Source organism: Mobula birostris, chromosome 7, assembly GCF_030028105.1.
Source record: "Mobula birostris isolate sMobBir1 chromosome 7, sMobBir1.hap1, whole genome shotgun sequence".
Taxonomy (NCBI): Eukaryota; Metazoa; Chordata; class Chondrichthyes; order Myliobatiformes; family Myliobatidae; genus Mobula; species Mobula birostris.
The window spans coordinates 48,584,601-48,612,401 of record NC_092376.1 but is presented as its reverse complement, the minus strand read 5'-3'; the positions used below and the strand labels follow the sequence as shown (position 1 = coordinate 48,612,401).

Sequence of the window (27,801 nt, the reverse complement as noted above, 5' to 3'; positions counted from 1 at the left end):
AACTACATTTTATTGGTTCTCTCAAACGATACTGTGTTTAAATTTAGAAAAAAATCAGAAGTAATCTTTATGATACTTCAGTTAAATTTGAACAGACCTGGAGATCATTTATTCGATATTTTCATTTAATGTAACTTTTTTTCTCTTTGACCATACATACATTCCCTTCGTGGATCTGTCATTAGTGGAGGTCGGGTTTGAGGACACGATTGTTTAAAGTCTACAATATACCTAGTTAGCCCATTGCTTTGCTTTGTTAGGTTAGTTGCACGGTAGGTTTTTTTTCTGGGTTTTTTTTTCATTCTATTAGGTATATATGAAATATTAGTGTACAATTATATTACCTTGTCATTCTATAATTAACATACATTGTATTTTCTTGTATTAATATTACTTTTATACTTATATCCTAACAATGTATTGGTTGCTATATGTTTTACTCTTTGTGTACTAATTTAATAAAAAGATTTAAAAGGAAAGGAATCTCTCCTGTTCCCATTGATGATGGAAAGATCATTGACAGAGGCTCAGCAATCTCCTCACTTGCCTCCCACAGTAGCCTGGGGTACATCTCAACCGGACTTGCCCAACTTGATGCTTTCCAAAAGGTCCAGCACATCCTCTTTCTTAATATCTACATGCTCATGCTTTTCAGTCTGCTGTAAGTCATCCCTACAATCGCCAAGATCCTTTTCCGTAGTGAATACTGAAGCAAAGTATTCATTAAGTATCTCTGCTCTCTCCTCCAGTTCCATACACACTTTTCCACTGTCACACTTGATTAGTCCTAGTCTCTCACATCTTATCCTCTTTCTCTTCACATACTTGCAGAGTGCCTTGGGGTTTCCTTAATCCTGCTCGCCAGGGCCTTCTCATGGCCCCTTCTGGCTTTTCTAATTTTACTCTTAAGCTCCTTCCTGGTAGCCTTATAATCTTCTAGATCTCTATCATTACCTAGTTTTTTGTTCTTTTCGTAAGCTTTTCTTCTTGACTAGATTTACACCAGCCTTTGTGCACCAGGGGTTCCTGTACCCTAACATCTTTTCCCTGTCTCATTGGAATGTACCTATGCAGAACGCCACGCAAATATCCCCTGAACATTTTCCACATTCCTCCATGCATTTCCCTGAGCACATCTGTTCCCAATTTATGCTTCCAAGTTCCTGCCTGATAGCTTCATGTTTCCCCTTACTCCAATTAAATGCTTTCCTAACTTGTCTGTTCCTATCCCTTTCTAATGCTATGGTAAAGGAGATAGAATTGTGATCACTGTCTCCAAAATGCTCTCCCACTGAGAGACCAGATTCATTTCCCAATACCAGGTCAAGTACAGCCTTCCCTCTTGTAGGCTTATCTACATGTTGTGTCAGGAAACCTTCCTGAACACACCTAACAAACTCCACCCCATCTAAAGCCTCTCCTTGCTCTAGGGAGATGCCAATCAATATCGGGGAAATTAAAATCCCCCACCATGACTATCCTGTTCTCTCTATTTGCTCCTCTATGTCCCTCTTATCATTAGGTGGCCTATATATAAAAAAACCCAGTAGAGTTATCGACCGCTTCCTGTTCCTAACTTTCACCACAGAGACTCAGTAGACAATCCCTCCATGACTTCCGCCTTTTCTGCAACAGTGACACTATCTCTGATCATCAGTGTTGCGCCCCTACCTCTTTTGCCTGTCTCCCTGTCCTTTCTGAAACATCTATAGCCTGGCACTCTAAGTAGCCATTCCTGTCCCTGAACCATCCAGGTCTCTGTAATGGCCACAACATCATAGGTTCAAGTACTGATCAAAGTTCATCCGCTTTGTTCATGATGCTTCTTGCATTAAAATAGACACATCTCAAACCATTGGTCTAAGCGCATCCCTTCTCTATCACTGCCTATCCTCCCTCACACACTGTCTCCAAGCTTTCTCTGTTTGTGAGCCAACAGCCCCTTCCTCTGTCTCTTCAGTTTGGTTCCCACCCCCTAGCAATTCTAGTTTAAACTCTCCCCAATAGCATTAGCAAACCTCCCTGCCAGGATATTGATCTCCCTCTGATTCAAGTGCAACCCGTCCTTTTTTGTACAGGTCACGCCTGTCCCAAAAGAGATCCCAATGATCCAGAAATCATTCTGAAGGATGTCCTGAAAACAGACTACAGGGAGTTAGGAAGGAAGTTGAGAAGCAGGACCTCAAAGGTAATAATCTCGGGGTTACTGCCTGTGCCACGTGACAGTGAGTATAGGAATAGAATGAAATGGAGGATAAATGTGTGGCTGTGGGATTGGGGCAGGGATTCAGATTTCTGGATCGAGGGCTATGGGTAACCCTAGGTAACTTCTAAAGTAAGTACATGTTCGGCACAGTATTGTGGGCCGAGGGGCCTGTATTGTGCTGTAGGTTTTCTGTGTTTCTAAATCTGAATCCCTGCCCCCTCAGCCACACATTTATCCTCCACCTCACTCTATTCTTGTAGTCACTGTCGTGTGGCACAGGCAGTAATCCCAAGATTGCTACCTTTGAGATCCTGCTTCTTAACTTCCTTCCTAATTCCCTGTAGTTTGTTTTCAGAACCTTCTCCCTTTTCCTACCTATGTCGTTGGTACCAATATGTACCACGAACTCTGGTTATTCACCTTCCCACGTCAGGATATCACAGACATGATGAGAAACATCCCAGACCCTGGCACCTGGGAGGCAAACTACCATCTGCGTTTCTTTCCCCCCCCTCATTCTTCTACACTCCAGGGAATAAAGTGTTATTCAACCTAGAAACGTCTTCAGATTTTTGAGCGATATAGGGATCAACCAAATACAGTAGTTACACCAAGGTGAAGCTGTGCTACAGCTGTTTTCTTTCTGCACTTTTGTACGGATCAGAATGCTGGCTCATGACAGATAGTAACCTTGCTGAGCTGTCGTCATTCCACACCATGAGCCTCCAGAAGATCCTCTGTACTTTGTGGCCAAGAAGGATCTCCAACCACCCACTACTCCTTCAATGTCATCAAGAGGTCATGGCCACAACCATTATGAGGAAACGTTGGAGATGGATTAGGCACATGATGAGAAGACAGGCCAATGCCATCAGCAAGACAGCACTTCATTGGACCCCTGAAGGGTGGAGGAAACGCAGGAGACCAAAGACAACTTGATGCCGTACTGTAGAGGCAGAAATGAGGACAGTGAACCACACCTGGAGCACAATAGTGAAGATGAACATGAACAACCAGAGATGGAGGACCTTTATTGCTTCCTAAACACTAGCAGTGTGACAGGCAATATGGTGGTGATGTTACTCAACCTTTTCCTATAAGTCAGGCCCTCAAGTCCCAGCAACATCTTTGTAGATTTTCTCTGCACTCTTTCAATCTTATTGGCATCTTTTCTGTTGGTAGGTGACCAGAACTGCACATAGTACTCCAAATTTGGCCTCACCAATGTCTTGTACAACTTCAATATAACATCCCAATTCCTGTACTCAATACTCTGATTTATGAAGGCCAGTGTGTCAAAATCTGACCTTACAACACTGTCTACTTATAATGTCACTTCTAAGGAATTATGGATCTGTATTCCTGGATCCCTCTGTTGCTCAACAGTCCTCTGTCCTCCACCATTCACTGTGCAAGTCCTCCCAAAGTGCAACACCTCACACTTGTCTGCATTGAATTGAATTAACTTTATTTCTTATATCTGTGACATACACAAGGAGTAAAAAATCTTTACGTTGTGTCTAAATGTGCAATGTGCAGTTTATAGTAACTTGTGATAAATAGTATGTCACACACAGACACCTTCCTCTGGCAGCAGCAAGTGAGATATTGTTAGAGGGTGCTGAACACCCCCTTGCCTTCCACACTCACCTTGATAATTTCAATATTCGTCAGCACTTTAATCAGTGAGATATGGAGTCAATCATGGCTTGTGCCCCATCTCCAGTATGCCTCAGGGAACTCCTGAGCAGACAATTTGGGAAAACATTTAATTGGAGTGGGAGGAAATATGGTACTATTAGGCAGAACTTGGGAACAGATGTTCTTAAGGAAATGCACAGCAGAAATGTGGCAAATGTTCAGGGAACATTTACATAGCATTCTGCATAGATATATCCCATTGAGGCAGGGAAAGAATGTTAGGGTAAAAGAACCATAGTGCACAAATGATGTGGAAAATCTAGTTAAGAAGAAAAGTAAAGCTTGTGAAAGTTTCAAGAAACTAGGTACTGATAGAGTTCTAGAAAATTACAATGTTACCAAGAAGGAGTTTAAGAATGAAATTAAGAGAACTAGAAGGGGCTGTGAAAAGGCCTTGGCGAGGATTAAGGAAAACCCCAAGGCGTTCTACAAGCTGATTATGTTTATTTACAGTCAATCAAAGGAACATGGCAACATACACTGGGTGAATTCCTCTGTCGATAACCATTATGAACTAATACAGTTTTATAGTTCTGTGGTATTATTGGTAGTCTTCTAATTTGTTCTGTATTCCATGTCGTAATTTGTCTTTTTTTATTCCTTTTTACTATTTCTGTGTAAATTCAGCTAATTGGAGAAGTTGCTTAATTGGGCTAGAATGTACTGGTCCACACCTTGGTGTGAACGCTGTGCTTGTTAATCCCAAAGTGTACGAAATAACCAGATTCCACTGTAATAATTTACGGATATGAGGGGGGGGGAGATGGAGAATGAGGCTAATTGGGCAGCTCTCCTAAAGAGCTGGCACAGGTAAGGTGAGCTCTATCATAAACATAAGAAAATCTGCAGATGCTGGAAATCCAAAGCAACACACATACAATGCTGGAGGAACTCAGCAAGCCAGGCAGCATCTATGGAAAAGAATAAACGGTCTCTATTTTGGGCTGAGACTGTTCATCAACTGTATGGTATGCCGTTGTCCAGGGGAGATATTAAACTAGCAAGGAAACAATTGGAATCTAAAGATGGATAAAATATGGATAACCAACAGCAGAATTTAGTGAGTTCAAAGATAAGTTATGGAAGGATGTCTTTAGCAAGTGATAGGATTTGGTATTTGCAGCTTGTTTCTAGGTTGAACAGATGTCATTTTTGATTACAGATCCACCCCAGTTTACAAATGCCTGACTTGCGTACAGCTCATGTATATGAATGAATGTTTGGAAGACTGGGATGGATTTGCACACTGTAGGGAAGCTGCAGATATCTTCTACGTTATGGGAATCCAGTTTGTGGCTGCATTTGTGACATGTGAACTGCTTGGGTTACAAACATTTGATGGCAGTGGAATCCTGTTGTAACCTGAGGAGGATCTGTAGTCAGTTTTGGCTTGAGCAAGACTGGGAAATGAGAGGAGAACTGAATTCTGAGACTCAAACATTCCTTCCAGGTGAAGCATCACTTCAACTGTGAGTCTCAGCTACAGTATCTTGTGTTCCCGGTGTGACCTCTTCTGAATCAGTGAGACTAACTTAGATTGGGTGACCACTTTGTCGAGCACCTTCACTCCATCTATTATAAAAGGCTGGATTTCCCTGTGGCCATCCATTTCAATCCAACTTCCCTTTCTCATTCTGACATGTCAGTCCATGGCCTCCTCTACTGTCGCAATGAGGCCACCCTCAGGTTGGAGGAGCAACACCTCATATTCCGTGTGGGTATTCTTCAGCCTGATGATATAAACATAGATATCACCAACTTGTGTTAATTTCTCCCTCCTCCCCTTTCTCTCTCATTCCATTCTTCATCCTGGCTCCCCTTTTACCCTTTCTCTTCTCACCTGCCCATTGTTACCCATTGGTACCCAGTGAACAACACGACCAAGGACGTCATCCTCCAGATGTTCATGAAACTACTTCTTTCACTTTCTTTACATATTTTTCTTTCAAATGTGGTTCTGTTACTGTTGGAGCTTGTGATCTGCATTTTGGTGGTGTGCTTTCGGGCCGATTGAGCGATCTGTTTTGCTGTCTCTGAGGGTGTTCCCTGAGGCATGTGGCCTTTAGGTCAAGAATCCTGGAGACGGGGCATGAGCCCATGATCGACTCCATATCTAGCTGATTAAAGTGCCGAGGAATATTGAAATTATCAAGGTGAGTGTGGAAGGGGAGGAGGTATTCAGCACCCTCTACTAATTTCTCGCTTGCTGCTGCTGGAGGAAGGTGTCTGTGTGTGATGATCTCCCTCTCCCTCTCCCTCGTTCCCTGTGTTCGGATGGTCTGTATCTCTCCCTCAATGTTGTTGGAGGATTTGGATTTTGGGCAAGCTTTCATTGATGCTTTTTCTGGATTGGACTCTGTAGTTCAAGTTATGATGTGTTTCTGGTTGCTCTTTTTTTTGTTGCTATTTTGGGCGATTTTCATTCGGGATGGTCTGCAAACACTGAATATGCCTGGACTCTTTTGATTTTGTTTTATATTTTGTTTTATATACTCAGAAGTTTAAAATTTTCTCTTTCCCTTTATGGGTAGAATTCAGTAATATGAAATTTCTAATAATACTCAGTATTTTTAAGTGCAAGTAAATCAATTGAAATACTGTGACACTAATGATTTATTGGTTTAAAAACTTGAGAATCCTTATCTTCTGAATTTCTGAAAATCAAAAAAATATATAACCATATAACAATTACAACACGGAAACAGGCCATCTCGGCCCTTCTAGTCCATGCCAAACTCTTACTCTCACCTAGTCCCATCGACCTGCACTCAGCCCACAACCCTCCATTCCTTTCCTGTCCATATAGCTATCCAGTTTAACTTCAAATGACAACATCGAACCTGCCTCAGCCACCTCTGCTGGAAGCTCGTTCCACACAGCTACCACTCTCTGAGTAAAGAAGTTCCCCCTCATGTTACCCCTAAACTTTTGCCCTTTAACTCTTAACTCGTGTGCCATTAATATTGAATGATAGCTAATTATAAATATTCCTATCTTTAAATGCACCTACCCTGTACTTCTCAATCGATCAACATTAGTATCTCAAATCAGAAACAGGAGAAAATCTGCAGATGCTGGAAATCCGAGCAATACACACACAATGCTGGAGGAACTCAGCAGGTCAGGCAGCATCCTTGGAAAGAAGTACAATCTGTACTTTTTTCTATACGTGCTGCCTGGCCTGCTTAGTTCCTCCAGCATTTTGTGAACATTAGTATCTTTTCACTTTAAAAGAAAATAAGTCTAGTTAATTTTAGCCTGCAGACCAAACTTGTTCACCTTGTTCTGTGTTTACAGTTCAGAAGATAAAATCAAGGTCAATTTTGTTAACCGTGATGGAGAGAAACTTAAAGCAGAGGGCAATTTAGGTGATTCTCTATTAGACGTTGTCATCGAAAATAATTTGGACATTGATGGTTTTGGTAAGTCCTGCTATTTTTAATTTGGCTGTATGGCTTATTGAAAATTCTTTTTAAGTAATTATAATTCTAGCTTCTTGGCACTTGTTTACTCACAATGATTAATTCAAGTAAAGAAATATTTTAATGTGCTGAAAAGATCGACAGACTTGGTGCTATATACTTAATGGGCTGTTTTCCTTGCATCTTATCTGCTCCACCTCTCACTCTCTGGTCTCTTATGCCATCGTTTTTCTATACTCCACGCATGCCTCTTCCACTTCCTCTACACCACCTCTATTGGCCTTCCTGTGTCTCTTTTCTTTCCAGTCCAGGTTTGTTCTTGCACTTTCTGAAACATATGACTATTTGTCTTTTTTTTGGATTGTTTGTCAATACCTGGAGCAATGGAGAGAAGGAATTAGTCAAAACCAGAAACAGTTACCTGCATACTTGTATGTGGCACTGAATGCAAGCAACTCATTTGATATTAGTCTATTGTATCATCAAATGCATGTGTTGGAAACTATAATCCCAATGTAGGGATCTGAGAGTTGAGTCTAGAGGTGGCTATAAAGAGGCAAAGCCCAGTGAGTGTTTGAAACGAGTTAATTTTTATCATTAGGAATAAGTCAAATCACTTAATTTTGAATCAATCAAAAAGTTATTGTTTAATTATGTTCCTTAAGGTTGTCATAGCTGGGGGAGGTAGTGGGGATAAGCACCCAGTGCTGATTAAATGTTCCCAATGGCAGGCGTTTCAAATAGCTTCAGAGAACCAAGTCCAACTCCTGGCCTTCACGTGTGGCTTGGCTACTAAGCCTGGTGGAACCATTTCTACTGACGGGAGAAGGGACAAAAGTGGGTTACTCGCACATTAAAGCCAGTCACTTCAGGAAGATGGGGCTCGTCACCTGTGGTTGGCAGCTCATCCAGGGGAAGGAAAACTCTGATCTCAAGTCTCTGCTGCCTTGTGGCTTTACCCACTCAATAAAAAGCCAGGAAAATGATATTTGATATTATTCATTGCATTTTGTTCTCAAACTAAAACAATCTCAATACATAAATTTGTCTTGGAATTTTTCTTGCCTCAAAAATTGTTTTCATCTGTCATGGATCCAAAAAAGAAATCATTTCCGTTAACTGATGAGCTAAGGACTTTAATACAGTAGCTCTGGTTTTTGGGGGGCAACAAGAATTAGCTTTAATTTCTCTGAAGTTTTTCATGGACTCTGACTTAACAGCTTAAAACCCAAGTACCTTTTACTAAACAATGACTGAAAGTGTATAGCACAGGCTACTTGTGTTGAGTCATTTATCCAGATCTGCTTAATGTCAATTAGTATCCATCTCACAGTTCATTTTGTCTTGTATATTGACCTGATGTGTCGATTTCGTATTTACAGTTGAAACATTATTTGAAGTATAGATGTCCTTTCCTAGTTTGATTATCTGGCAGTCCTGTAGACTTAATGAACATCAGCTACAGATGCTTCTGCTTAATGAGATGGTTTACCAATCCTTTCTACTGGAAAACTGCAGTAATTCACTCAACAGAAACCTGGTTCCCACATTCACTTTTAACTTAGACCATAGGACCATAAGATATAGGAGCAGAATTAGGTCATTTGGCCCATTGAGTCTTCACTGTCATTCAATCATGGCTGATCCTTTTTTTCTCTCCCGCCCCCCCCCCCCAGCCTCACTCCCTGGCCTTCCCATAACTGTTAATGCTGTGGCCAATCAAGAATCTTTCAATCTTTGCCGTGAATACACCCAACGACCTGGCCTCCACAGCTGCTTGTAGTAACAAATTCCACAAATTCTCCACCCTCTGGCGAAAGAAATTTCTCCGTATCGCTGTTTTAAATGGACACCCCTCTATCCTGAGGCTGTACATTCTTGTCCTAGACTACCCCACCATGGGAAACAACCTTTCCCATCTACTCTGTCTAGGCCTTTCAACATTGAAAAGGTTTCAGTGAGATTTCCCCTTCATCCTTCTAAATTCCAGCAAGTACAGGCCCAGAGCCATCAAATGGTCTTCATATGATAAATCTTTAATTCCTGGAATCATCCTTGTGAACCTCCTCTGAACTCTCTCCAAAGCCAGCACGTCTTTTCTTAGATAAAAAGCTCAAAACTTTCACAATACTCAAGGTGAGGCCTCAACAGTGCCTTACAAAGCCTCAGCATCACATCCCTGCTCGTGTATTCTAAACCTCTTAAAATGAATGCTAACATTGCATTTGCCTTCCTCACGACTGACTCAACCTGCAAGTTAACTTTAAGGGTGTTCTGCACAAGGACTCCCAAGTCCCTTTGCGTGCCATATTCTTGGATTTTTTTCCCCCATTTAGAAAGTGGTCCGCATATTCTACTACCAAAGTGCATGACCTTACATTTTCCAACATTGTATTTAATTTGCCACTTTCTTGCCCGTTCTCCTAAGTCCTTCTGCAGCCTACCTGTTTCCTTAACACTATCTGCCCCTCCACCGGTCTTCATATCATCTGCAAACCTGGCTGCAAAGCCAGCTATTCCATCATCTAAATCATTGCTATACAGCATAAAGAGAAGCAATCCCAACATTGAACCCTGCAGAATCACTGACAGCAGACAAGAAAAAGATCATTTTTATTCCTACTCGCTGCCTCCTACCAATCAGCCAATACTCTAACCGTACTAGTAACCTTCCCGTAATACCATGAGCTCTTAGCTTGCTAAGCAGCCTCATGTGTGGCACCTTGTCAAAGGCTTTCTGAAACCAAATATACAACATCCACTGCATGCCCTTTATCTATCCTACTTGTAATCTCCTCAAAGAATTCCAACAGGTTTGTCAGGCAAGATTTTTCCTTGAGGAAATCATGCTGACATTGTCCTGTCTTGTCTTGTGTCACCAAGTACTCCATAACCTCATCCGTAACAGTTGACTCCAATATTTTCCCAACCATTGAGGTCAGGCTAACTGTTGTATAATTTCCTTTCTTAAAGAGTTAAGTGACACTTGTGATTTTCCAGTCCTCCAGAACCATGCCAAAGTCCAATGATTTTTCAAAGATCATTACTAATACCTTCACGCAATTCCTACCACTACCTCTTTCAGAACCCTATGGTGCAGTTCATCTGGTCCAGGTGATTTGTGTACCTTTAGATCGTTCCGCTTTTTGAGCACCTTCTCCCTTGTAATAGTATCTGCATTCATTTCTCTTCCCTCACACCCTTCAACACCTGGCACGCTACTAGTGTCTTCCACAATGAAGACTGAAGCAAAATACTCATTTAGTTCATCTGCCACCTCCTTGTCCCCAGTTATTATTTCTCCAGTCTCATTTTCAAGCAGTCCTATATCCACTATCATCTCTTTTATTTTTTATATTCTTGAAAAGGCTTTTACTATTCACTTTGATATTGTTTGCTAGCTTGTTTTCATATTTCATCTTTTTACTTCTAATGATTCTTTTAATTGCTCTCTGTAGGTTTTTAAAAGCTTGCCAATCCTCTATCTTCCGGCTAATTCCTTCTCCTTTGCTTTTAAGTTAGCTTTGCCACAGTTGTACTAATTTGCCATTTGAGTATTTCTTCATTTTTGGAATACATCTATCCTGCACCTTCCTCGTTTTTCCCAGAAACTCAAGTCATTACTGTTCTGTTGTCATCCCTGCCAGCATCTCCTTCCAATATACTTTGGCTAATTCCTCTCTCATGCTACTGTAATTTCCTTTACACCACTGAAATACTGCTATGTCAGACTTTACTTTCTCCCTATCAAATTTCAAGTTGAACTCAAATCATATTGTGATCACTGCCTCCTAAGGACTCCTTTACCTTAAGCTCCTTAATCACCTCAGGTTCATTACATAACACCCAATCCAGTATAGCTGATCTTCTGGTAGGCTCAATGACAAATGTTCTAAAATGCCATCTCATAGGCATTCAACAAATTCACTCTCTTGAGATCCATTACCAACCTGATTTTCCCAATCTACTTGCATGTTTAAAATCTCCCATGACTATCAGAACATTGCCCTTTTGACACACCTTTTCTATTTCCCATCGTAATCTGTAGTACACATCCCAGCTACTGTTTGGAGGCCTATATATAACTGCCATCAGGGTCCTTTTACCTTTGCAGTTGCTTAACCCACAAGGATTCAACATCTTCCGATCTTATGTCACATCTTTCTAATGATTTGATACTATTCTTTACAAGCAGAGCTATGCCATCCCCTCTGCCTACCTTCCTATCCCTCCAATGCAATGTATGACCTTGGATATTCGGCTCCCAACTACAACCATCCTTCAGCCATGATTCAGTGAAGGCCACAAAATCATACCCGACAGTCTGTAGATGTGCAACAAGATCATCCACCTTATTTCTTAAACTCCATGCATTGAGATATAACAATTTGAGTACTGTATTTGCTACCCTTTTTGATTCTGCATCCTCAATGCACTGACTGTCGCCCTACTGGCTGCAATTTTGTCCTATTATCTGTCTGCCCTTTCTGACAGTCTGACTACATGCTATCTTTGTTTTTTTTAACCATCTGTCCTATCCTGAGTCCCTTCCCTCCGGTTCCCCTCCCCCTGCCAAATTAGTTTAAACTCTTCCCAATAGCTCTAACAAACCTGCCCGTGAAAATATTGGTCCCCTCAGTTTAGGTGCAACCCATCCCTTTTGTACAGGTCATACCTCCCCAAGAAGGGGAGTTCTTCAGCAGTTGAACGGGGCACGACTGCGCAAGCGTGTGTAAGTCGGACCGTGAGGCAGCGGGAGTGTTTAAAAGAGAGCGGTTTGTGGAAGTTGGTCATTTCTTCGGCAGTTGAATGGGGCATGACTGCGCAAGTGCGTGTAAGTCGGACCGTGAGGCAGCGGGAGTGTTTAAAAGAGAGCAGATTAATGGAGCGGGTGAAGTTGTAGCAGGCAACAGAGTAGAGGGAGACAGAGTAGGAAGGCTTAGGAAGTTCCTTTAATAAATCTAATTACTTTAAGAGTAGGTAATGGAGGCAGCAGTTAGGGCAGTTGAGTGCTCCGTTTGCAGGATGTGGGAAGTCAGTGCGAGCACAATTGTCCCTGATAACTACACCTGCGAAAGGTTCATCCAGCTGCAGCTCCTGACAAACCGAGTTAGGGAGCTGGAGCTGGATGAACTTCGGATCATTCGGGAGGCAGAGGCAGAAATAGAGAGGAATTACAGGGAGATAGTCACCCCTAAGAGTCAGGAGACAGGTAGCTGGGTGACTGTCAGAAGAGGGAAGGGGAATAGACAGAATGAGCAAGAACACCCCTGTGGCGGTTCCCACCAACAATAAGTACATCACTTTGGATACTGTTGATGGGGACGACCTACCAGGGAGAAGTTGCCGTGATTGCGTTTCTGGCACCGAGATGGGACCCTCAACTTGGAAGGGAAGGAGGGAAAAGAGGAGAGCAGTAGTGATAGGGGATTCGATAGTTAGGGGGACAGATGAGGTTCTGTGGAAGAGATCGAGAATCCTGGATGGCTTGTTGCCTCCCTGGTGCCAAGGTCCATGATATCTCTGATCGAGTTCTCTGTATTCTCAAGAGAGAGGGTGAGCAGCCGGATGTCGTGGTCCATGTAGGGACTAATTACATGGGTAGGAAGAGTGAGCAGGTCCTGAAAGGTGAGTTTAGGGAGTTAGGTGCCATGTTAAAGGATAGGACCTCCAAGATAGCAATCTCCGGATTGCTACCAGTGTCATATGCAGGCGGGTTTAGAAATAGATAGCGCAGATCAACACATGGCTGAAGACAGGGTGCAGGAGGGAGGGCTTCAGATTTATAGATAATTGGGCAGTTTTCCAGGGAAGGTGGGACCTGTTCTGGCAGACAGTTTCCATCTGAACTGGAGGGAGACAAATATTCTTGCAGGTAGGTTTGCTAGAGAGGCTCCAGTGAATTTAAACTAGGTACAAGGGGGGAGGGGAACCAGAGTGTAGGAACAGATGCAGGAGAGAAGGAAGAAAAAGAAAATAGTAAAGTTGTTTGCACCGATAGTGATAAACAGAGAGTAAGAGGTGGAGAATTTCTTAAATGCATTTATTTTAATGCTAGGAGCATTATAAGAAAGGTGGATGAGCTTAAAGCGTGGATTGATACCTGAAAGTATGGTGTGATAGCTATTAGTGAAACATGGTTACAGGAGGGGTGTGATTGGCAGCTAAATATTCCTGGATTTCATTGTTTCAGGTGTGATAGAATCGGAGGGACAAGAGGGGGAGGTGTTGCATTGCTTGTCAGAGAAAATATTACAGTGGTGCTCTGGCAGGACAGATTAGAAGGCTCGTCTAGAGAGGCTATTGGAGTGGAATTGAGGAATGGGAAAGGTGTAGTAACACTTATGGGGATGTATTATAGACCACCAAATGGGGAGTGAGAATTGGAGGAACAAATTTGTAAGGAGATAGCAGATATTTGTAGTAAGCACAAGGAAATCTGCAGATGCTGGATATTCAAGCAACACACATCAAAGTTGCTGGTGAACGCAACTTTGTAGTAAGCACAAAGTTGTGATTGTGGGAGATTTTAATTTTCCACACATAGACTGGGAAGCCCATACTGTAAAAAGGCTGGATGGTTTGGAGATTGTAAAATGTGTGCAGGATAGTTTTTTGCAGCAATACATAGAGGTGCCAACTAGAGAAGGGGCAGTGTTGTATCTCCTGTTAGGGAATGAGATAGGTCAGGTGACAGAGGTTTGTGTTGGGGAGCACTTCAGGTCCAGTGATCATAATGCCATTAATTTCAATATAATTATGGAGAAGGATAGGTCTGGACCGAGGGTTGAGATTTTTGATTGGAGAAAGGCCAACTTTGAGGAGACGCAGAAGGATTTAGAAGGAGTGGATTGGGACAATTTGTTTTATGGGAAGAATGTAATAGAGAAATGGAGGTCATTTAAGGTGAAATTTTGAGAGTACAGAATCTTTATGTTCCTGTTAGGTTGAAAGGGAAGGTTAAAAGTTTGAGAGAGCCATGGTTTTCAAGGGATATTGGAAACTTGGTTCGGAAAAAGAGTGATATCTACAACAAATATAGGCAGCATGGAGTAAATGAGGTGCTGGAGCAATATAAAGAATGTAAAAAGAATCTTAAGAAAGAAATTAGAAAAGCTAAAAGAAGATGTGAGGTTGCTTTGGCAAATAAAGTGAAAATAAATCCCAAGGGTTTCTACAGTTATATTAATAGCAAAAGGATAGTGAGGGATAAAATTGGTCTCTTGGAGAATCAGAGTGGACAGCTATGTGTGGAGCCAAAAGAGATGGGGGAGATTCTGAACAATTCCTTTTCTTCGGTATTCACTAAGGAGAAGGATATTGAATTGAGTAAGATAAGGGAAACAGGTAGGGAAGTTTTGGAAACTATGATGTTTAAAGAAGAGGAAGTACTGGAGCTTTTAAGAAATATAAAAGTGGATAAGTCTCCGGGTCCTGACAGGATATTCCCTAGGACCTTGAGGGAAGCTAGTGTGGAAATAGCAGGGGCTCTGACAGAAATATTTCAAATGTCATTAGAAATGGGGATGGTGCCGGAGGATTGGCGTATTGCTCATGTTGTTCCATTGTTTAAAAAGGGTTCTAAGAGTAAACCTAGCAATCATCGGCCTGTGAGTTTGACGTCAGTGGTGGGTAAATTGATGGAAAGTATTCTTAGAGATGGTATATATAATTATCTGGATAGACGGGGTCTGATTAGGAACAGTCAACATGGATTTGTGCGTGGAAAGTCATGTTTGACAAATCTTATTGAATTTTTTGAAGGGTTTACTAGGAAAGTTGACAAGGGTAAAGAGGTGGATGTTGTCTATATGGACCTCAGTAAGGCCTTTGACAAGGTTCCACACGGAAGGTTAGTTAGAAAGGTTCAATTGTTAGGTATTAATATTGAAGTAGTAAAATGGATTCAGCAGTGGCTGGATGGGAGATGCCAGAGAGTAGTGGTGTGCCTCAGGGATCTGTACTGGGTCCAGTGTTGTTTGTCATATACATTAATGATCTGGATGATGGGGTGGTAAATTGGATTAGTAAGTATGCAGATAGGTGGAGTTGTGGATCATGAAGTAGGTTTTCAAAGATTGCAGAGAGATTTAGGCCAGTTAGAAGAGTGGGCTGAAAGATGGCAGATGGGGTTTAATGCTGATAAATGTGAGGTGCTATAGTTTGGTAGGACTAATCAAAATAGGACATACGTGGTAAATGGTAGGGCATTGAAGAATGTAGTAGAACAGAAGAATCTAGGAATAATGGTGCATAGTTCCCTGAAGGTGGAATCTCATGTGGATAGGGTGGTGAAGAAAGCTTTTGGTATGCTGGCCTTTATAAATCAGAGCATTGAGTATAGGAGTTGGGATGTAATGTTGAAATTGTACAAGGCATTGGTGAGGCCAAATTTGGAGTATTATGTACAGTTTTGGTCACCGAATTATAGGAAAGATGTCAACAAAATAGAGAAAGTATGGAGAAGCTTTACTAAAATGTTACCTGAGTTTCATCACCCAAGTTACAGAGAAAGGTTGAACAAGTTGGGTTTTTATTCTTTGGAACGTAGAAGGTTGAGGGGGGACTTGATAGAGGTATTTAAAATTATGAGGGGGATTGATAGAGTTGACGTGGATAGGCTTTTTCCATTGAGAGTAGGGGAGATTCAAACAAGAGGACATGAGTTGAGAGTTAAAGGGCAAAAGTTTAGGGGTAATATGAGGGGGAACTTCTTTACTCAGAGTGGTAGCTGTGTGGAATGAGCTTACAACAGAAGTGGTTGAGGCAGGTTCGATGTTGTCATTTAAAGTTAAATTGGACAGCCATCTGGCCAGGAAAGGAATGGAGGGTTATGGGCTGAGTGCAGGTCGGTGGGACTAGGTGAGAGTGAGAGTTCAGCACGGACTAGAAGGGCTGAGATGGCCTGTTTCCGTGTTGTAATTGTTATATGGTTATATAAGAGGATTCCCCCAGAAGATATAAGATTCTATGGAAAATGTATTATTCTACTATGTAACTGATTTCAGTGTGTTGGAGTATTATTAGAATAACATTCAAAAGTCTGGAAAATCTGACAGTCTGGTATACTTGGGATTTTGGTGTCAGACTAGCAGATTTTACTGCATCTAGACTGAAAATGTTGGACAAGGTATTTTGTGGACCAAATTACAAGGGTACCTGTAAAGCTGTTCCTATAGCAAGTCAATAGAAGAAGGGGAGAAAGGTAACATTTTGTTATGACTGGTCATTTAGTAGATTTGCCTGTTCTTAGCTGGACCATTTCATTCTGAAGATGCAAACCCATATCAATTTATACTCTGATATGGGATAGATGAATATTACTTTTTTCCCATTTTAAGTCTTAAAAAAAAGCTAAGTGACCAGAAGTTGAATATAGAATAGTACTTAGAATTATTGAACAAACATTGAGGCAGGAAATTTAAGTTGGATCTGGAATGGTTGTAATAAAATTCCTTGGTGTGGTCAAATAACGTGTGTTGCTGAATTGTCTACACTGCCAAAGGAATTTTAGAAATGGTGTGAGGAGTACTGATAGAGCTCAGTTACACTTTTTAATTGGTTCTTTGGTTAAATGGTACTGTTGATGATGTTCACAAATTTGCCACCAGGAGCTGCTGTAGTAGCATAGTGCTATCAACTGGTTTTCTAATTAGCTGGCATGGTGATCATGGTTCATGTTGTAAAATATTTGGAGGTACATAATTGAATCTCTTGACTTTACCATAGAAATGTCATTCAGAGTTTTCATGATAAACTCGTGTTCTTGAACTGACTGTAATGAGCAAGAAAATTTAAGCACAAGTTGCGGTGCTTTAGCAAGAATACAGCAGAATCGTGGTACAGGTGTACCCCGCTTTTTGAACGTTCGCTTTACGAAACCTCACTGTTACAAAAGACCTACATTAGTACCCTGTTTTCGCTTTCAGAAGGTGTTTTCACTGTTACAAAGAAAAGCAGCGCGTGATAAAAAATCAGTGCGCGAAAAAATCAGCGCACAATAAAAGGCAGTGCGCGCCCCAAGCTGCTGCTCTCCCCAGATTCGGAACGGCGTTGCTTAAACACATTGCATTGAGCAGCCGTTAGCAAGATGAGTTCTAAGGTGTCGGAAAAGCCTGAAAGAGCTCGTAAAGGTGTTACACTTAGCGTAAAACTAGACATAATTAAGCGTTTCGATCGTGGTGAACGAAGCAAGGACAAAGTGAGTTTGGCTTGTGGAAGTTGACGAAGGTGATGTTGAAGAGGTTTTGGCATCCCATGACCAAGATCTGATAGATGAAGAGCTGATGCAATTGGAAGAGGAAAGGATAACAATCGAAACCGAATGCAGTACTGAAAGTGAAGCAACTGCATGAGATTTTCGCTGCAATGATAAAGCACGACTTTAATTTTGAAAGGGTACGTAGGTTTAGGGGATATTTGCAGGATGGTTTGAGTGCTTACAAAGAACTGTGTGATAGAAAAATGCGCGAGGCTCAGCAGTCGAGCAAGCCTTCCACAGCAGACGACGAACCTCGACCTTCGACATCGAGGCGGGCAGTCATAGGAGAAGATGAGCTGCCTGCCCTGATCGACGATGAGATGACACCCCTGTGTCCCACCACCCCAACCCCCGGTCCCCAGACAGATACTGTACCGATTTGCGGAGAATGCAGCGGTAGCCGGGAGGCACACACCACATCTTTAAGAAAAAAGCCGAAATAAACATGCTAATTAATTACGTGCCAGGCAGCACCTAATTAATTAGCATGTTTATTTCGGCTTTTTTCCTAAAGATGTGCTGTGTGCCTCCCAGCTACCGCTGCGTTCTTCGCTGCAATGTATCGGGTTGGCAGCCCGGAGGGTGGGGGCTACAGCACCACCCCAACCTGCGACGACTCAGTCTAACGCACCATCATCTGTGTGCTCGGTGCTGTCTTCCCGATTCCGGTAAGTGATACTACACTGTACATACGTTATTTCTACTTTATATAGGCTGTGTGTTTTTACGTTATTTGGTAGATTTGGCAGCTTCATAGTTTAAAGGTTACTGGAGAGCGCTTGTGCCGTGTTTTTGCCGATGGCGCTTGCGTGAGATTTTTTGCCGAGAGCGCTTGCGTGAGATTTTCGCTACGGAGATCTGTGCAGGCAATCATTGTAGAGAAGTACTGTGTTTCTACTTTATATAGGCTGTGTATTTATCATATCATTCCTGCTTTTACTATATGTTACTGTTATTTTAGGTTTTATTTGTTATTTGGCATGATTTGGTAGGTTATTTTTGGGTCTGCGAAAGCTCACAAAAATTTCCCATATAAATAAATGGTAATTGCTTCTTTGCTTTACGACATTCCGGCTTATAAACCGTTTCATAGGAACGCTGTACCTTCAGATGGCGGGGGAAATGTGTAATGCGAAAATATGAATACTTGGAAAATGGGATCTGTTTTAGTCTGGCGCTACAAATTAAAAAACTATGTAGAAACTGGATAGATGTTTCAAAATCTTTCAAGTTGCAGGGCATAGACACAGAATTAAATATGAAATGTATTGAGTAGAGAACAATAAATCTTATTGGAATTTACATCCAAGGCTGGTGGTTAAGACATGCTGGGTAAACATCTATAGACTACTAAAACTCTCATGCTCTGTCTGTCTGTTTGTGACCTCTGTTACGTACCCTGTAACTGGGTTGCCAAACCAGCAGAAATGGATCACTCAGTTGGAGTCTGGATTACTAGAACTAAGAAAGTTTTATTAAAGAAACAAGCAACACAGTACTCTTAATCAAAAGGATAATGAATGCAACAGTTCAGCAATGATAAACATACATGTACACAGAATTCAGATAACCGGCTCAATCAAGCTCTATCATTGTCTAGGGGTAAATGACCAGTTTCAAAGTGACACAAAGTCCAGTTCAATTTAGTTCAGTTCGCAGTAATCGTTGCCATGGCGATGGACAGTGGGGAGGGAGGAGAGAGAGCAAAACGAGTGAATATTCAACACAGCTTCCACACAGACCTTCGCAGTCAGCTTTCGTGCGAGCCCTTTGTGATGTCATCTGAGGTCACCGACCGTGACCCCTCCATTTCTAGATACGACCGTTTCTCTACGCTGAACCTGGCACCCAGGCAAGGGTGGACATGCACCAGGTTCCCGCCGATCGTGCCTTTCCACCCTGTGCGTTTATGGCCCGGTACTTTCCACCGACTTGTGAGAGGCGCACCGCTTCCAGGGTCTCGTTACCTCGGGTGTCGTGTGTGTCCTGCCTTAGCGAACCTGTCCCTTTTTATCCCCCTGCTGGGGTATCGCCTGTCCATCACTTCAAACAGTTCAGGGTTCAAAGGGGGAGCCGCTCTAGACAGCTCTCCTTCCCCTTCATTACACATCTCCAAATGCTGCTCCATTGTTTTCCTTCTCTCTCTCTCTCTCTCTCTCTCTCTCTCTCTCTCTCTCTCTCTCTCTCTCTCTCTCGCTCTCTCTCGCTCTCTCTCAAGACAGGTGGCAGACCAACTGCTGATCACACAGGACAGCTAACATCTTATCTATGTGTATTCTTGTCACACCTCCATTCAGCGCAAATGCTGCATTACAGCGGCACTCTTTTTGGCTACATCAAATTAAAATGTGCTAACAATGCAGGCAAAGTTCAGGGTTATATATTCGTATAAAATTGCTCATTCGCCAAAAATCAACAAGCTGGCTTTCACCTGAGATCCGATCGGCCATCATGGAAATCGGGACTCGACAGCCCAACGTGTGTGCACAGCCAGCCTCAGCAGTGACACCTGCCGGAGCAAAAGGGCAGGGCGGCTCTATTTCGAGGGTACAAAATAATCTGCAGATGCTGGGGTCAAAGCAACACTCACAACACGCTGGAGGAACTGAGCAGGTCGGGCAGCATCTGTGGAAATGATCAGTCAACGTTTCAGGCTGGAACCCTTCGTCAGGACTGAAGAGGTGGGGGCAGGGGCCCTATAAATAAGGTGGAGGGTGGGTGGGAAGGAGAAGGCTGGTAGGTGCCAGGTGGAAAAACCAGTAAGTGGAAAGATGAAGGGGTGGGGGAGTGGAAGCAGGGAGGGGATAGGCAGGAAAGGTGAAGAAGGAATAGGGGAAAGCACAATGGGTAGTAGGAGGTGGAACCATGAGGGAGGTGATAGGCAGCTGGAGGAGGGGGCAGAATGAAACTGGGATGGGGGAAGGGAGGGGGAGGGATTTCGAGTGGTCACATTCTGCTAATCACCATCAGCATGTGCAGGATTGAGACAGATCTAACTGCCACCCATCGATAAGAGATAATTAAATCTTATTGTAATGACGTACTTTGAGACACCCATAAAACCCTTTGCTACAGTCAAAGGACAGCGGTGACTGTATCACATCCATTTAGGAGAGTGCCAACCACATCAAGAATAATCAGCATCCTTTGGTGTTAGTGCTTCGTATCTTCTATCCAGCATTCAGGTAAAAAAAAAATGGTTGGCCTAATTATGCCACGTGGAAAGGGAAGGGGGACATTATGGTCAAGGGATGACACGAAACGTCGTCGGGAAGCGGCAAGGAGAGAAAGAGAGAGAGAAAGAAAACAAGAATCGGATGAGGCCAGGGCTGCACGACTCCAGGATCAAAGAGTCAGGACAAAAAAAAGATGAGCGAAGAAGAGATAGAGGAGGAGAGACATGCACGTCTCCAGGATCAGAGACAAACAACGAACAGTGGAAGAGCTGAAGAGACGGGGGATGAAAGGGCTGCACATCTCCAGAATGACAACGAGAGGCACAAGGGTGGTAGATAAACCAGAAATGATGCCATCAAAAGTGTCCTTCATTAAATGAGGAGCAGCTATATTTCCTTGGCTACGCGTCGTTCTTCTTTAATAAACTGAGGTTTTCTACTTCAGTTTTCAAAGCAAAGCGATACCAATAGCATCAGGAAAAATTAATGTTCATTCTGTTCATATTAGACTGCACTACTCTTCTCTCAAAGGGTGCCCCAATGGGTCACTCCGTTGTCTAATTCACAAATAATTAGATAAATGGATGAAGGAAAGTTTTTTGAGGGGGGAAAAATATAAAATGCTGGTAAATATTATCAAGGTATACTCTCATAGACCCTTTGGCATGCAACTTTTCAATATTGACAAATACACCCTATCCTCGTTATATGCGTCTTCAGACCATTTGGATTCACAGTTATGCGAGGAACCTATTTCTACCAACGTCTTGTTACATGCGTCCAAAATTCACAGTTATGCGAGGAGCACTGCCTTCCCGCCAATACAAGTCACGTGTACACGCTTCACAGTCTCTCTGTTGGGATGAGAAGCACCGCTTTCCCGCCAATACAAGTCAGGTGCGCGCGTCTCACAATTTCACTCCCACCACTCTCGCATTGGTTTTGACAAGGTGTGGATGTGCGATCTTAAACTTTTGTTGGTTTTATCTACAGTACAGTGATTTTGTGCTTGAAGTATCTAACTATGCCTCCTAAGCGTCCAATGTCATGTCTTGGGCTGTCAGGCAAGCGGCAGAGAACCGCTTGAACATTTGAAAAAAAGTTGGAAATTATAAACAGCGTGGCATCAGCTGAAGGTAACACAGCTCTGGGACGCTACTGCCGGGTACAGGATCTTGCCTTTAAAGTTCTTTTGTTGCTTGACAATGCGCCAGCCCATCGTAAACATTTGGACAGCATTCATCCTAGCATAACAGTGCGTTTCTTGCTGCCTAACACAACGTCGCTGATTCAACCACTTGACCAGTGTGATTCATGTTCAAGGCGTACGTATTTTTTTTACGGCGAACTATCTCTCAGATGCTGCAAGCAACAGACGATTTTGAAAATCCCGGGAGTTTACCAATGGTGGGGGAATGGTGGAAGTCAGAACACTTGGCACAAATGACGATGGACACGGACCCAAGTTTAGAACAGAGTCAGCATTTCAGTCATTCCCTGCCGTCAACCCTTCTTCCCTACAAGCAAATTTATGCTGAAAAACAAAATGCTGCCAAGCAAACAACCCTCAGCACTTTATGCAAATCGCTATAATTTTCTGCTGCCGGCAGTTCTAAGAGTTCTGTGAGTCTTCCTTCACCCCTTGCTGTGCTTGATATTATCCTGGCGACCACAACCATCCACCTCATCTGTGTAAAGCTGCTCGACACTACCACAACCACTCATCTCCCAGAGCGAACAAACCTCCCATTATTGGTGAATACTGTACACCAGAGGATGTTAACTTTCTATGATTTATTACATTGAATATTACCTTAAATTGATTAAATAGAATACAAATGTCTTGTAGTCCTGGTTTGTGTCGTATTGGTATAAAAATGTGAATCAATTACAGATAAAACATATTTAGGAAGCCCTCTGGAATACATCGCCAGTTTCTCCATTTAAATAATTATTCACATTATGCGTCAACTTCAAGGAACGTATCCCTTACATATAACGAGGATAGGGTGTATTTGTTTGTTTAAAAAAATTTTTACTTCAGAAATCCATGTTTCTTGAGACCGTTTATTCATAAACCTAGTGTTACTTTTTCAAAATTCCTCATGGTACTGATAACCAACACAGTTGACAGTATATCTGCCGTACCTGCAGGTGCTTGTGAGGGAACCTTGGCTTGCTCTACATGTCATCTAATTTTTGAGGACGACACTTATAAGAAATTGGATAGCAGTACAGATGAAGAAATGGATATGTTGGACCTAGCATATGGCCTCACTGACACGTAAGATGTTACTTATTTTGCATATTTTGGTAATCACCATGTTCTATTAATAGCAGCAACAGGTAATGTTTATGTAGTGCTTCTAAGGTAACAGAGTAATGGATCATGTAGAGGGAAAGGGAATGGTAATTGCAGAGGGTATACTGATGAATATCTAGAGGTGGTAGAGTGTTTGGCATGATGAGTGAATATGATCTCATTTATTGGAGAATAAATATGGGAGGTTTTTTTTTGTTCTAAAGCTGGTGTTCCCAACCTTTTTTTTTTAATGCCATGGGTCCACACCATTAACTGAGAGGTCCGTGGACCTCAGGATGGGTACCCCAGTTAGAGGATGTTTACAGGTGATGAAAGATCAGAGATGAGCACAGGTGGGAATGATAGAGTTGGGCAGATTGTAACAAGACCTAGTGAGAAAATTCAAGAATTGTGAAGCAGCAATGATGCATTTTAAGGTAGGATAAATGAAGTCAGCTGCAGTCCCTTCAAAGCCTAGGATTGTACAGAGAATAAAAGCTGAATGTTAGAGGAAACCTGGGAACATTATAACTCAACATGATATCAAGGAGGGTCAATTGGGTTAAAAATCAAACTGAAATCTTCAGTAAACAACTTACTCCTAACCATTTAGGAGTAATGTTTAATAACCAAGAGTGGTTAGGCTTGAGGATCTCCTGCAGCAATATTCAGATCTGATAATAACTGTCTAATCACACACATTTCTTCTTCTGCCTTGGATATAAATCAATTCATTGAAATGTCCTTGCTTCAATTTCCAGTTCCCCAATGTCTTCAGTTTTACTGGATTCCTTAATGCTGTGCCTATTTCAATAAAATCTTGGATGTTTTAAAAAAATATATCATTTGAGGGATGTGGGCATCACTGGCACAGTCAGCACATATTGCCCACCCCCACCCCTCATTAAGGTGGTAGTGAGTGGCCCCTTGAGTTTTTGCCATCATTCTGAAGATACCCTTACCCTCTCAATGTTGTTGAACGGGAGAATCTAAACCTTTGGACTGGGACAATGATCAAACAACTACATGCAACATAAAGGGAAACCTGCAAGTGATGGTACTCTTGCACACCCTAAAGCCTTTGCTGGAGGTTGTAAATTTTGTTGTTGATGTTGGTGAAGTTGTGATACTCAGTTTGTACATATTACAAGCCTCAACCAAAATCTAACTATGCTTAAGTGAATGAATGGTGGAATTAGTACTAAACAAACTGTTGGTTTCTATCAGATGGCATGGAATTATTTCAGTGTTATTGAAGGTGCAATCATCCAGACAGATGGAGGATATTGAGTCTCGTGGATTGTGATTGACTTTGGGGATTAAGGAGGTGAATTGCTTACATTAGGGTCCCTGCCTCTAACCTGATCTTGTAGCTGCAGTGTTTGTGTAGTTGCTGGTGCAGTTAATTTGCTTGACAATGCTGATGCAGCACCCCCCCCCCCCCCCCCACCAACCTCCCTTATATTAATGGTGGGAAATGGGAGACTTGACAATGGTAATGCCATTGACTATAAAGTAGTGGTCACCAACCGGTCCATCTTTAAGACTTTCCCAGTAGATCCCAGGAAAAATAAATAAATACACGAATACATTATGTCTGATAAACCTTTTGATGCAAAAGCAAATTTTACCCCTAGAGTGCATATGTGAGTCATATGTAGTAACTTCTGCTTTGAAAAAAGACCACTACAATTTCATGTCCAAAGGAACAACTTTATCTGGGATGGCAAAACCAATGCGGCAGAGGGGCTTATACACACATGGGCAGAAAAGACTGAAAGTAAAACCCCGCAACCCCGGTAACAACCTCTTGTTTACAAACAGCTTTCTGTAGCGGGAGTATTGCCATATTACCATTATCCTAATTGGTATTAACATCTTTATAATGCTCAAATTACAACACCTTTAATTCTAAGTTTCATTATTTAATTTTATTTCAACATGAAAAATAAATGAATGAAAATTGACTGTTGCACTCAGTGTGATGACCAGGGCTGAATACTTTCTGCTAGTTCCCTGAAATTTGGCTTATAACTACAGACAGCCAATCTGAGACGATCTGTGAGGTGTCTGTCAGTAAGACAGCTCCTGTAGTTAGGTTTAATAATTTTCATCTGTGAAAATGCAATTTCACACAGATAAGTTGACCCGAAGTAGGCACTGACTTTTAGTGCACATGTGGTGAGTCACTGTCCCTTGATCTTGCTTTAAGCTCGATTTCATTTTGCAAATCAATTATTTCCATTTCAATATCACTTGACACACCAAATACTTGCTGGAATTTGGCTGCTATCTGTTCTATATCGATCAGCAGAAATGGGTTTGAAATAAATGCAGCAATATCTTTCATGACGTTTAACTCCCCAAAACACCAATCGAACTCTATTGCTAGTTTGTCTAGGTAAGCACAGTACTGCTCAGGCTGAAAAGCATTCTTTTTTCCTTGATGGCCTATAACAGTTTCTCCAAGTTGGGAAAATGTGTCAGCCTCCCATTCTTTAAATTTGAAATCCAAAAACCGAGCTTGGCCTTAAATGCATTTACTGCGCTTATCATGTGGGGCAAGTGTCGGTCTTTTCTCATGAGCTCGCAGTTAAATGCATTTAATTTAGCCGTTAGGTAAGCCAGAAACCCTAAATCCAGTAGTCACGCATCATCTGACAGTTCCTCATGCTCCTCGTTTCTTTATCTTAGGCAGCTAGTCAACAAACCGTTGCAGCACAGCACCCTCGCAAACCTCCTGACAGACTGAATTTTCGAATGGACAGTTTCCTTTGTTGGACTGAATGTTGAATTTGCCACATTTTTTAGGTGTTTTGTATTGGTAAACTGTTACTGAGATACTAGTATAAGTTTCAGGGGTATGCAAGCTAATGACACCACTGTTTTTTGTTTCCCTGTTCTTTTACATTTGGGCAATGTTGGAATTTAACAGGGGAGAAGTGTTGTAATGTGAGCATTATAAAGATAAGTTAATACCAATTAGGATAATGGTAATCTAGCAAGCAGGACCTCCAAGGAAGTAGACATAGACATAGAATAGTACAGCACAATACAGGCCCTTCGGCCCACAATGTTGTGCCGACCCTCAAACCCTGCGTCCCATATAAATCCCCACCTTAAATTCCTCCATATACCTGTCTAGTAGTCTCTTAAACTTCACGAGTGTATCTGCCTCCACCACTGACTCAGGCAGTGCATTCCACGCACCAACCACTCTCTGAGTAAAATAAACCTTCCTCTAATATCCCCCTTGAACTTCCCACCCCTTACCTTAAAGCCATGTCCTCTTGTATTGAGCAGTGGTGCCCTGGGGAAGAGGCGCTGGCTATCCACTCTATCTATTCCTCTTATTATCTTGTATACCTCTATCATGTCTCCTCTCATCCTCCTCCTCTCCAAAGAGTAAAGCCCTAGCTCCCTTAATCTCTGATCATAATGCATACTTTCTAAACCAGGCAGCATCCTGGTAAATCTCCTGTGTACCCTTTCCAATACTTCCACATCCTTCCTATAGTGAGGTGACCAGAAATGGACACAGTACTCCAAGTGTGGCCTAACCAGAGTTTTATAGAGCTGCATCATTACATGCGACTCTTAAACTCTATCCCTCGACTTATGAAAGCTAACACCCCATAAGCTTTCTTAACTACCCTATCCACCTGTGAGGCAACTTTCAGGGATCTGTGGACATGTAACCCCAGATCCCTCTGCTCCTCCACACTACCAAGTATCCTGCCATTTACTTTGTACTCTGCCTTGGAGTTTGTCCTCCCAAAGTGCACCACCTCACACTTCTCTGGGTTGAACTCCATCTGCCACTTCTCAGCCCACTTCTGCATCCCATCAATGTCTCCCTGCAATCTTTGACAATCCTCTATCTACAACACACCCAACCTTTGTGTTGTCTGCAAACTTGCCAACCCACCCTTCTACCCCTACATCCAGGTCGTTAATAAAAATCACGAAAAGTAGAGGTCCCAAAGCAGATCCTTGTGGGACACCACTAGTCACAATCCTCCAATCTGAATGTACTCCCTCCACCACTACCCTCTGCCTTCTGCAGGCAAGCCAATTCTGAATCCACCTGGCCAAACTTCCCTGGATCCCATGCCTTCTAACTTTCTGAATAAGCCTACCGTGTGGAGCCTTGTCAAATGCCTTACTAAGATCCATATAGATCACATCCACTGCACTACCCTCATCTATATGCCTGGTCACCTCCTCAAGGAACTCTATCAGGCTTGTTAGACACGATCTGTCCTTCACAAAGGCATGTTGACTGTCCCTGATCAGACCATGATTCTCTAAATGCCTATTGGTCCTATCTCTGAGAATCTTTTCCAACAGCTTTCCCACCACAGATGTAAGACTCACTGGTCTATAATTACCCAGACTATCCCTACTACCTTTTTTGAACAAGGGGACAACATTCGCCTCCCTCCAATCCTCCGGTACCATTCCCGTGGACAACGAGGACATAAAGATCTTAGCCAGAGGCTCAGCAATCTCTTCTCTCGCCTCATGGAGCAGCCTGGGGAATATTCCATCAGGCCCCGGGGACTTATCTGTCCTAACGTATTTTAACAACTCCAACACCTCCTCTCCCTTAATATCAACATGCTCCAGAACATCAACCTCACTCATATTGTCCTCACCATCATCAAGTTCCCTCTCATTGGTGAATACCGAAGAGAAGTATTCATTGAGGACCTTGCTCACTTCCACAGCCT

The 27,801-nt window shown here is 42.3% G+C and overlaps 1 protein-coding gene across 3 annotated transcripts in view; it reads left to right on the top strand.

Annotated features, from left to right (window-relative positions):
* LOC140200176 (adrenodoxin-like) overlaps positions 1 to 27,801 on the top strand; it is a 63,956-nt gene that overhangs the window by 9,990 nt on the left and 26,165 nt on the right. For all 3 annotated transcript variants that reach the window (XR_011886572.1, XM_072263093.1, XM_072263092.1), the window contains exons 2-3: positions 7,205 to 7,329; positions 22,921 to 23,050. Coding sequence is in view for 2 of the 3 variants with exons in the window: in XM_072263093.1 (XP_072119194.1) it covers positions 7,205 to 7,329; positions 22,921 to 23,050 (255 nt within the window). In the remaining variant the exon portion in view is untranslated. The remainder of the gene's footprint in view (positions 1 to 7,204; positions 7,330 to 22,920; positions 23,051 to 27,801) is intronic.